General features: G+C 38.2%; 1 protein-coding gene across 1 annotated transcript in view; it reads left to right on the forward strand.

Annotated features, from left to right (window-relative positions):
• The first annotated feature begins 2,810 nt into the window (after positions 1–2,810).
• LOC149156771 (Protein kinase superfamily protein) overlaps positions 2,811–12,808 on the forward strand; it is a 358,651-nt gene continuing 348,653 nt past the window's right edge. Inside the window, exon 1 of the mRNA XM_089438585.1 lies at positions 2,811–3,406. Within this exon, the coding sequence (XP_089294711.1) occupies positions 3,050–3,406 (357 nt within the window). The 5' untranslated portion in view covers positions 2,811–3,049. The remainder of the gene's footprint in view (positions 3,407–12,808) is intronic.

A 12,808-nucleotide genomic window follows, 5' to 3' on the forward strand; every position in this document is an offset into this window, starting at 1 on the left:
GCAAATGGTACTATCTTCAAGACAATATTAGAGAGATTAATTCAGAAGGAGAAAACTGGTTTCAAATGCTTCAACAACCATGAGTTAACAAATATAATCCAAAGTGCACTTGAGAAGTGCAAAAGAGCAAAAAGTAGGAAATCAAAATCAAATTGCTTTCCTGTAAATGCTTGGTTTGATGAGGAATGCAAAATGGCAAGGAGAACCTTGAAAAAGGTAGGAAAAGATAAGATGAATGTAAATTTATATAAAAAGATACTAAAAAGGAAAAAAGATGAGTTCATGCAAACAAGGAGAGAAGAGTTAATATATCTAAGCAAGAGTAATCCAAAGCTTTTCTGGCAGGAACTGCAACCAAAGAAGAAGCAAATTGAAAATAATATTACAGCCAATCAATGGTTTGAATATGCAAGGCAACTCTATGAGAAAGAATCTGAGGTGGAGTCTCCCCCAGGATCAACACAAATTCAAAGTTCTTCACATTACAAGAGGTGAAGAATGGAATTAAGAAGCTAAAAATAAGAAAGGCAAAGGACTTGGTTGAGCTTCAAGCAGAGTATCTAAAATGGGGAATGAACGCTTTTGCACCGCACATCATGAAAATATTCAACAACATCATTCAACAAGGATTCCCAAGGGACTGGACAACTAGCCTAGCAATACCCCTTTTTAAAAGTAGAGACATTAATAATCCATCCAACTATAGAACAATTATGATCAATCCTTTATTTGCAAAGCTTTTCGGCAGCATGGTAGAAGACAGAATTAGCAAGTGGGTAGAAGTAAAAGAAAAGAGGGCAAGAGGACAAGCGGGTTTTAGGCCGAAACATTCTACAGTGGATCATGGCATCACGTTGAGACACATTGTTGAAAATGTTTGGGAGGACAAAGAAGAAGTATTTTGCTACTTTGTCGATTTCAAAAAAGCATTTGACACAGTCCCTAGGGATAAGTTGTGGCGTAGAATGGAAGAACTTGAAATTCCTATGCATTATAGAACCGCTGTCCATAGACATTATGAAGAATTGAAAGTCAAAATTAGAACCTCAGCAGGTATTTCAGAAAGATTTAGAAGTGACATTTGAGTCAAGCAAGGTTGCCCTCTATCCCCCACTCTTTTTGGTCTATATATTGATAAATTGGAAGAGTGGCTAAATCTGCAAGGTGGAGATGGTGTTCGATTGGGGGAGTTTGTGATAAAGCTTCTTTTATATGCTGATGATATTGTATTGATTTCTAAATCGGCCCATGGATTGCAAATGCACTTATATGCCCTTGAGCATTTTTGTAGAGCAGTGGGGATGTAAGTCAATACTAGCAAGACCAAAATAATGATTTTTTTCTAATAAAAAGAAGCAAAGCAAGCATACTTTCTTCTTTGAAGACAACATTCTTGAAGAAGTAAATGAGTACAAGTACCTTGGGATTGATTTCAACAACAAACTTAATTGGGAGGAATGCAGAAAGAAGAGAATTTTAGGAGGGTGGAAAGCATTATATGCTCTTCAAAACAGATGTAGAGAGGCAGAGTTATGGGATTGGAAAACGATTAAAGTGCTTTTTGGACTCCTAGTTTGTCCAGTGATGCTATATGGGTGTGAATTGTGGGCTAGCAGCACTCCTGTCTCAAAATGGAAACAAATTGAGAAAATCCAAAAACGCTTGATCATGAGCAAGTTCAAAATAAAAGGTTCGGTACCTTATGAGATAATGTTAAGTGAAACAGGAGCAACTTCCATTGAAGCAATTGCTATGGTGCAACTCATAAGATACCTAAAAAGAATTGAACAAATGAGAGTAGGTAGATGGCCTAATGTTATCTTCAATGAAGGCATCAATGAAAGAAAGAAAACATGGATGAAACAAAACTACACATGGATGCAAAAATGGAATATCTACCTCAATGCCTGTCCCAAAAATAGCAAGGAGCTAAAGGATTTTGTTATGAATAAGTTTTGTAAAAAGGTATGAGGAAAAGAGTTGGCTAGAAAGAAGAAATATTACATTGAGGAATTCAACCCTACGTGTGATTTACAACAAAAAGAGTTCATTGGAGCTAGCATTTCGTGGAGGGCAAAGGTTTTTATTGCTAAATTAAGGACCAACTCACATCAACTTCGGTGTGAAACAAGACGGTGGAAAAGGCCTAAAGAAGCTTGGGAAGAAAGGGTGTGTACATTTTGCACGTATAGGGCTGTGGAATCGGAAAAACATCTCATTTTGGAATGTGATGCATTCAAAGACATTAGAGAAGGTTATGAGAACATGTTAGCATGAGTTTCTTGGCATTGTCTTTTAGCGAAGGGATTGTTGGAAGGTTGGGTCAGCTCATCATCAATTTGAATCGGAAAAGGACTGAATTACAAAGAGCGAAAAACAAAGAACTAATGGTCTCATACACTATTTTTAGTCTCTTGGACCTTAAAATATCATTTCATTTCATTATATAAAATATTTTTTTACCATTTAATTAATTTGTATTGCTCAACACAATATCACATACACTAGTCCAGATCCATCTTAACTTCGAATATGCCAAAAGCTAAAAAAAATCAAATCTCTTTTAAATTTAAAATTATTTTTATTTTATTTTATTTTAATAAAATCAAAATATTTACGAGATTACATTACAACATCTTTACCCACCTAACTCAAACTAGAAATCTTTACCCACCTAACTCAAGTGAACTAGAAAAGCCGTCAAACCATAATATTATACGTACTAACCATATCCAAATCCAATAAACCATAATATTATACGTACTAACCATATCCAAATCCAATAGAGATCATGGTTTGTAAAACTTCCGAACATCAAATAGCTTCATTTTACATATTTGGCAGGTCACGAAAACAATAGGCTGATACAGAGGACAAAATCAACCCATATCCGGCTCAGGCGGGTACCACGTGGCAAAACATCATGAGCCTAACCACACGAACTCAAGCAGAATGTATCAAGGTAGTCCGAATAATTTCACTTGTGTATGCTTCCGTTAACTGATTCAGCCCACTCCGCCATGAGTCAATTTTAGTAGAAACATCTCCAATGGCGTCGGCCACACTCTGCGCATGCTTCCACTCAGACGTCCGGAGACACGACATTGGCAGAATATTCACCTCAACTAAATTTCGACCCAAGCCTCGAGCGGCTCTTGTCCAGTCGGGTCCAGGGGAACTCGTTCTTAGCGGTGGCGCCAAAAATGGCGGTAGCCTGGCCTCCAGTAGTAATAATGGAAATTCTCGCAGCAAAGACATTGTGAGGAGGCTGGAGAGAAGTCTTGAGTCCCGTAGTAGTATCGATGACGATCCCGAAGCGGAAGCAAGGGCTGAAGGCAGAGCCGCGAACGCTTCCGCTTACGACCCCGCTAAAATAGCGGAGAAATACCGTTGGAAGCCTCTTAAGGTCTCTAAATCTTTACTCTGCATTTTCTTTGTCAAATTGAAGTCGTTCGATTGTAATTTTCAAGTAATTTCAATTCGAAACCCTAGTTTCTAGAGAATTCTTCAATTTTAGTTAAAGGCTAATGCAAAATTTTCGCGTTTGGTTATTTTGATAAAAATTCTATCGCAATATTCCATATTCATATTTTTACTAGTCCAAAGAATTGAAATAAAGCTGATCGTTCAACTATTGACAACAAAGTTATCAGGTATCACTAGCCGAGGCCCGGAGAGTAAGAGTTTGACCAGGACTTGGAAAGATTCAGGAAATATTTGGCAAACTAAAAAAAGGGGGGGGGCGATTGAAAAATCATTAATATGGTTTGCCAATCTGAGTTAAAACATGATTCATGACCTTTTATATTTTACCAGTAAATATGGATCATTAAGCAAAACACCAGATCAGGATGTCTGGTAAGGCACCCATATGAGTGGCACTTATCTTCATAAAAATGGGGATGTAATGATGCAACAGCATAGAGTGAGAACTGAATTCATATCCTTTAACCCATGGATATGGATCCTTAACTATAACACCAAACTGACATGTCTAGTAAGGTACTCGTGCAGTTATTTAATTATAATTTTTTGAGTAGATGGAGATTTAACAATGCAGCAGCACTAAGTGAAGATGGAACTTGTAACTTTTTACATGTGGATATGGAGCTTTAACCAAAACATCACATTTAGGTGTTTGAGAAAGTACCTACAAAATTGCAATGTTCTACCAAGTTTCCAGGATGGGAGACGCGGGAATGGGGAGACACATAGGGGATGTTTGGGAGTGCCCTCAAATTTTAGGGAAATTTAGGGGGAACATTGGGGTATGTATGTATATGTATATATACATACATATAAGATTGAGATTCAAATTCAATGATGAAATACATTGATTCATAGTACATACAATATAAATGATTCAATGAAATAGAAGCAGTGAAATATTGTATACATTGATGTAAATTCATTACTCAATATTGTAAAATCTTATTCGTACTAAGTAAAATAATAGATATTAAAGTTTGAAGACTGAAATAGTAAATTGAGTTTTTACTCAAACTCAAAAAGAGTAAAAAGTGACTTGGTCTCTGGTCATCAATATCTAGAATCAAGGCTCAAAAGTTAAAACTAAAATGAACAATGGACAATGAACCAATGTTATCAGAACCGAATTGGTGATCGAAATGGTCGACCCCAAAACTGGAAACTAGAAAAGAAACTGGACCAAAAAATCAACCTACCAAAAAATACATAAATATTCATGTGTGGCCATATGAATCCAAACCATTATACACAAGCATGAAGAGTTTCTCATGTAGATAGCAAAGGTGCATACAACCAAAATAACATCAAGTGCAATCCATATTTGACCAAAAATACATCAACAAAGAGGCTCTAGATGACCTCTATAGTCCAAAAAAATTCATGCTACAACAAATACCTACATATCATCAAAATCATTGCATATATTGGGATCCTCATCATCAATATCACCCTCTAAGCATTAAAATAAGATAGAAAAAGCTTAACATGTCAAGTCGAGATTTTGTTTGAGTGATAGGTACAATTTTACTAGGGTCATGACAGAGGAGTTCAATAATCAATGCCACCAACATCAAGGTACATAGAGGGCTTGGTGCTTTTGATTAAATGCTAGTTCCATACCCTCATACATGATAGAATCCAATGGAAACATTGGAATCCCCCAAATCCTGAAACCCTGAAAACTGTTAAGTCCGTTGGATTTTGAGTGGGATCTACAATTCTACTTTATGAAATTCAATGATGTTAGAACCATTGTCAAACATACTGAGTCAATTAATGGTAATGTTTAAAATTCAAATAAAAGGATGAAAATGAAATATAAAGGAGAATGCCACCTTTATTTTAAGAATCTAACATTACCGTTAATGACATAGCATTAGTAGGGCCCTAGGGTTGAATATTAAACTTACCCACTTATATATTATTGTTTTCAAGTCAAATTCAGGGGGGAAGCTCAACCCTTTCTGAGGGAGGAGGGGGGCGCGCCCACAAGCACCCCTTTTGGGGAAATGCATCCCCCACATTGAGGAAATTTCCCCCCTGCATCTCCTGGGGAAACAGTTTCCCCAGAAGGGGGATGCGGGGAAACTTTTCCCCAGGCGTCCCCTTATCCTAGGTGCGTGGGAAACATGGGGTGCATGCACCCCACCATGAGGGATGTGTTCCCATGGCACATTGCATAATTGTTACTTCGTCCAATTTTTCTGGTAAATGGAGATGTGATAATGTAGTAGCATTGAGTGAAAATGGACCTCATATCCTTTTACATATGAATATGGATTATTAACCAAAACACCAAATGGGGATGTTTAGATTCTAGAAAGAAATGTTATCAGGATTGAATTGGTCGATCCCAAAAAGGGATGGTATGAAACTGTAACAGGTAAAATAATTGGACATAAATAAGATACTTAAAATATATAAGTTTTTGAAAAAAATCTTCATGTATATCCTTGTAATTCCAAACCATTAGACATCAAATATGCAAAATTTTCTGAGTGTGAATATAGTGAAATGGTGCCGAGTGCAATAGATATCTGTAACAAAGTACATTAACATTGAGGCTCTAAATGGCTTGTAGAGTCCAAAAATAATCCAACTATAGTCTACAATCAAATCAAACTACACAATGATTCAAATCTAGATTCTCTACATCTTTGCATGGGTATGCTCAACATCTTGACTCCATGACCTTGAAGGTTCAACATCAATGTTCGTATCTTGTGGTGGTGGAAGTGGTTGCAGATAATCTAGGATATGTCCTTTCAGGAAGGAAGGGTCCATCAATAAATAGATTCAAATTAGTGTTTAGGTTAGATGTAGGGTTTTACATTTTTGTGTTTAATTTTTTTTTTTTTTGGGCGGGGGGGGAGGGAGGCGTGGAGGCACACATTTACAAAATTGGTCAAACTGATGTGTACTAACAAGTTTTATCCAATTATCACTAGTTCATTGCCGATGTTACACTGATTTAGACCAAAAAAGTGTCAATTTCGGTTTGGAAGGTTGGCTATGATTGAAAACTTCCAAAAAAGTTGGTCAATTTGGTTTGAATAACATTGCTGGCAAGCTACCCACATCATTGGTATTTATTCCAAATTTTCTTGTAGATGGAGATGTAATTATGCAACTATACCTAGTGAGAATGAAACTCAAGCTTTTATTGGTAGATATGGATCCTTGAATAAAGCATTAAATCAGTGTGTCTGTAAGGTACCCAAGGATGCCAGTAAATAAGGGAAATTGATTACAAAGGTTCTAGATTTCAAGATTCCAACACAAAAATCAGATTAGAGTATTAGTGTTAGCCTATAGACCTTGGTCCAAATGGATTTATGAAAAAGGATGTAAAATAAAATTTACTACCTTGATATGAATTTGATGCAGTGTGGGTACAATTGAGCCAATAAATATTGGCTTTACCACAATCTTTCTTGGAGAAGCCAAATGCTAGATATACAAAATGCTAGATAGAGGCTTTATTCATTATTGTCATACCCCTTCATATGCCTTTTGTTTTGGCAAATGACCTTTTAGGTTTTCTGATCCCATTGTTGATGCCATGCCAATTATCCTCGTTCTCTCTTTTCTTGGGGCACAAGAAGTTATCGGTAATACAAAGTTTCTAGTCAAGTCGCCCTAATCCAAAATTAGGGTGATTTGTGGGAGCTAAGGAGAAAGGGTCAAAGTCTCATCCTAATTTTCCTTCCATTGTTTATTGAGAAGGAAGAGGATTTCCTTTTGGTTGCTTCCTTAATCCCTCCCTTTGTAGAGAGACACTCCATGAAACCCATTCTTTTAGCCCTTTAACCCTCCTATGTTTTCGTGTTCCAAGACTCATAAAAACATCACCAAACCTATCTTGCTACACCTTGCCATCCAACCTTACTTTACACCTATGTAGTGGCAGGTCAGTCTTCCATTATGGTTTCGCTTGCTTCAATATATGTCCCCCCTACAATCATTCTCTTTCATATATAGTGAGGTCTTCAATCAATCACTTTCTTGGGATTTTCTTGCCCCTTCACTTTTGGGGGAGGTTGCCACTCCCACATGCATAGAGCAGTGGATTCAAATGAAAAAGATAAATTTTATTGTATTAATACATAAAAAACACACTATTCTACTTTATTCAACAAGAGGTCATCTTCTACATAATCACAACTCTCCCAAAAACTTTATCCCATGCTCATGTATGCAATTGTCTCTACACGTTGATCCCCCAACACTTCATCGCTTACTTGAGTCGATCTACAAAACCATTTTCATCCCAAAGTTCACTTGATGAGCTTTTACTCTACTCTACCTCTAATTTTCTCCATTGCTCATCTTAGTCTAATCCTTTAACCTAAATATTAATAATTCATCCCTCAATGTTATTAAAACAATCAATTTAGATAGGGGAGGTTTCGAGTCATACATTCTCCCAGTATGGGAATTTTACAAAAACTTGCCATGTAAAGAAGATTTTTCAAGAAATTTGTGATGCAAAAGCCACGTGCACAAAAGTCCTCGAGGGGGGTGATCCATCTTTAGTATTTACTATGTCTCATCCATCAACTTTTCCCTTTTTTCATTTTACTGTTTCTTCCTCCTATATTTTGTCTCTTGGCCTTTGCATCATTCTTCTCCACTTTGAGAAGCTAAATGTGCATTCAGTTGCAATGTGCCCTCATTTACTTTTTGCAATAACAAGATTTGCTACATTAATTCAAATTTACACCTTCATTCTTGCCATTTTGCCCAATACTTAATGCATCCATACTCATTTCAAATGGGGACATTGTGTCCATTGTAGAAAAACTCATATTTGCTACTGTAATTCCCCACTTCACACCATTTTCAACTCCTTTCATCCATCCAAACATTTTCCTCTTCATTTAATCATCAAAGTTGACAAAAGATTCCTTAAAATTTGCAAAATCATAACAAGTGCTCACCTTCTTCCACTTCTCTTTCATGCAATGTGGGAGTAATATCTCCTCCCAGATTTTTCTTTTTATCTTTATGCATGCAATTGCTCTTCCTCAACCTAGTTCTTTACAAACTCATCCAGGTATCCCCTTTCATTCATGCATACAATTACATTTTTGTTCCTTAGCTTTTGCACCTGTAGAGAAATCATTCAATTCAAATTTAAGGGAATCTTTTGTATGATTTTTCCCATGCAACACCTCTTTTCTATTTGTTAGCTTTTGGGGTTACTCTGAAAGTGTTTACACCATGTTTAATGGTGCTTCATGTGATGTATGGTTCATCGTATATGGATGATCCCCAAATTGTTTTGCAATGGATGTGCATATGTGGAGGTGGCTTGCTCATGGATTGGTAGACCTTGTATGGATGCTTATGTGGCTTTCTTCCTTAGAGTGTTGGAGACCTTTGGATAGATTGGTGACTTCCTCATGATGGTCACATGGGAGTTGAGTTGCTTGCTTGGAGGATGCCTTGCTTTGGAGGAGGAGCACATGTCTTTTTGGAGGAGGGCATTGAGCCCTAGATAGTATGAGCACACTTGGATTGCTTGCATGTGCCATGCAGGCTTGTACTTGACTTATGCTAGTTTAGGTCCAGTGAGTGATCTTGTTAGTGTGGTGGACATGGAGGAGCATATAGCTTTGGAAGAGTGTTGGAGCCTTGGAGCCCTTGGAGGATCATTGGACCTTGCTTGAGGAGCACTTATACCTTGGTTTGCTTGTTTGACAACATCACCTTGGAGATTGACATGTATCTTTTTGGAGTGGAGTATTTCACATGTGTGGACCTGTTGTTGCACAAACTAGCAGGCCTTGTAGAGAGGCAAAAGCTAGAGGGCACAACAACACTTGGGATAGAGGCCCACTGTGACCACAACCTAAGTCCCCTATTCTTCTCATATTTTCACCGACGGGAGGAGTCCCAATACTACTTACTTGTGATGAATGTCTTTGTGGTAGGTTTGAAGTGAGGCAAAGTAGCTCATTCAATGGAAAATTCAACAAATGGTGCAAGCATTGGGAGAGACTAGTAAGACTTTCCACGAAAAACCCCTTTGAGAATAACTACACGAGCCATAGGGTTGAGATTTAACACGAGAAAATGGTACATCCAAGGTCATGGTAGATGATAGAAAAGGCAATGTATGATTTACTTCACCTAGTACTAATGAAATTGCCTTCAAAGTTTCCCTAAGTTGAAGGATTGGCTTCTAGGGTTCCCTTTTGATGTGATAACTAGGGCATCAAAATTTATGGATAATCCATCGTGGGAATTCCACCAAAATTTGAGGTCCTTTAGAGGAGACACAAAGGAAGACTTCTATTCAAACAAAATTCGAGAATTCCTCCTCCAAGAGATTTAACACCAAGCCCTAGATGAGCCTCCTTATCCTTGAAGGGATGAATTTTAGAAGAGAAAAGAAGGAAAATTTATGGATTAAATTTAAGTTTGACCACCAAGGGACTTGATTAGTGCCTAGACCATTGGGAGTATGGAGTCATGGGTGCTTATAATTGGCTAAATTGACCTTCAAGGAGGCTAAAAGAGGAAGCCCTAGTTACCCCTTTCAACAATTACCCTCTTTAGTATTAGTTAATGGAGTTTCATGGATTAAATGCAATCATTATCCACTAGGAACATTCTTTTTACATCATCAATGAGTAACACATGCAAAGCTTCCCAAGATTACAATTTTGAAAGATATTCAATAAAATAAAGTGCAAATTCTTATCATGAGAACAAATTCCATGCATTAGACATTATTTGCAAGATAATTTCACCATACATAAATACTTACAAGACAATGTAGAGTATATTCATTCATCAATAATACATTAGAGGCTCGAAAAAGACAACAATAAAGATCCAAACATCAAAGTTCATCCCAAAAACATCCAAAAGTCTCCTCAAATTGCAGGTCCAAACTCTCTAATGAGTCCAAAATTCCCAAGTGATGATTGTTTGAGACGAGATTAGGTCTCATCTGTTTATACAAGAGATATTAGTTCGAATTCCTAATAAACAATCCCCTAAAATGTCAAAATAAAGTGAAAAACCCTTGGTTACAAGCCAACCAAGATAGCTTAACCATTAATCATTATTTTATCTCTCTTTTAGCCTAGGTAGGGATGACATCATCCATGCGAAGTGCTCTCCAAGGCTAGCGTTGAGGCCTCTTGTGCTAGAATTTTGGTAGAGGGCCTATAAAATCACGATGAAGAGGGTCATCTCCTCATTATGCTGCAAAACATCTTTGGGGCCCCTATTTGGGCTTGGGGCTCCAAAATGGGTCTCCAAGTAGCTCAAAATCATGTCCATGCTTCATCAATGAGGGCTCAAAGGATGCCCATGTCTCCCTAGAAAAGACACAACCTCCTCTAGGCCTTGCATCAGTTGCCAAGTGTCGGGTGCAATGTGTAGGCGACTGGGCATCATGGTCCAAGTACATCATCTCTCCAATAACTAGGGAAACGAACAAGCTAATAATGGTGTTGAAGAAGCCCATGGTGTGGCAATCAATGCTTTGCATGAATGGAGGCCCATGGCTCTCAACACTCACCCTACAAATGACATCATGATCCTCTGGAGTGTTTGGATCCCATATAGGGTGGCCAAGTCCAAGATGAAAACCCACCTGCAATCTTGTATAAGATCCAATGCATCTCCTCACCTTCAAAGACAATGATTAATTAGTGCAATTGAGTGAATAAGCTTGTTAATCAAGGGCAAAAGTTAGACTTCATAGTGGGTTTTGCTTCCAAATTTGGGGCTTTGAACATGTAGTAGTGTTACTTTCCTAGGTAGGAGCGATTAATGAAGGACCCTATTAGGTGGTTTCAAACTTTAAGGGAATGACAGGTCCAAGGTACATCCTTCAAATGACAAGTGTCATGTGAAATAATGATGGAATGGAGTGGGGACAAAGGGAAGGCTCCAAGCCACAAGCCATGGTATAAGGGTAGCTATGATAAGGAGTGCCCACACCATGGGTATATAAATGTAAGGAGGGAGCATACATGCATGCATGAGTTACCCCAACTTTTGTTTTTACACCCCTCTTATGCCTTTTGCTTTTTATTGATTTTTCTTTTGTATTACTGCTCGAAGCTCCTAGGATAAGAGCATGCTGTGTATGGTGTGGCAGCATTTATTATCCCCTTAAGGTGGGGCAGTTCATCGCCCACCAGGGGTTGGGACATGCAAGGATCCCTTTCCATAATGTGGTAGGGCACAGTTAGCTGCGGGAGTCGGTTGATGGCCATAGATGAAAGGGTAGTGCTCATGCTTGGCTTTTGTGTGTCTCAACTCCCGACCATCTTTTGCATTTTATGATTTTATTTTCTTATTGGTTCTTGCTTGCGGCCATTTATGCTTTTAATCTCTTTTTTTTGAATTGCATCAACCTCCCAGGGCATCATTTCCAGGCCCGCCCCAAGTTGTGGACAAGGGAAAGGGGATGCTAACACATTGTGGACACAATGGACAAATGTGGACCCAATTAGGAAAATGTGAAAGGGGCTTGTAATGAGTGGAGGGGAGTGAGATATATGATATCAGGAAGCGGAACCATGCAACCAAAATCAGGGTTTCCCATGTAGTGCCCTTCCTAAAGCTAATAGCCAATAAAGGAGATCTCACAGGACTAGGATTCAGGATTAACTGCCCAATTAAGGCAAGGGAGCAAGACTACAGTCAAAACCCCTCCTTCTTCCAAGTCACCTAGTAATTCATACTCAAGCATGCCCCCAAAAAACAAGCATAAACACCCAATTACATAATGAAAAATCATACCTTTAGGATTGGATGGCCCACCTTCAAACATACGATCATGACAAATGAGCGAGGGTACACAATGGCTGGCTCAGGTGGCGGAGACAAAGTAGCACATCAAAGCTATCAGGTGGTTGTCAGGGGCCGCTGCTACCAGCTGAAGGAAGATACATCGGAAGAAAGCTCTCCTATGGGGTACCCCACTTTTGGTGGGCTATAGGACCTACTTGGTAGAAATAAATTATTTGTAAGGGATTAGGCCTACTTTATATTGTTGGCTTCCCTTATCTCTCATGTAAATAGAGGAAGGAAAGAGTGCTTTCATAATTTATAATTTATTCTTCTTGTGTTAAAGATGTGAAGAGTGGAGGACACACCTCTCTTTTACTCATATATTGTTGTCTTTCTCTTTGTCTTGAGTATTAGGGTTCTTGGAGAATCCAAGGTAATTTCTTGTTGATTTTTAATACTAGGTCAAACTTATTTCTCTCAACATTTTTTTTTTGTGGTTCACATACATCAGAGATTGGTGGCTGCTAGGTCCACGGAAACTATCCGGGCAGATCCACCC

The sequence above is a fragment of the Pinus tabuliformis genome, chromosome 9 (assembly GCF_031772625.1).
Source record: "Pinus tabuliformis cultivar Carrire ecotype Pingquan chromosome 9, CPIR1, whole genome shotgun sequence".
Lineage (NCBI taxonomy): Eukaryota > Viridiplantae > Streptophyta > Pinopsida > Pinales > Pinaceae > Pinus > Pinus tabuliformis.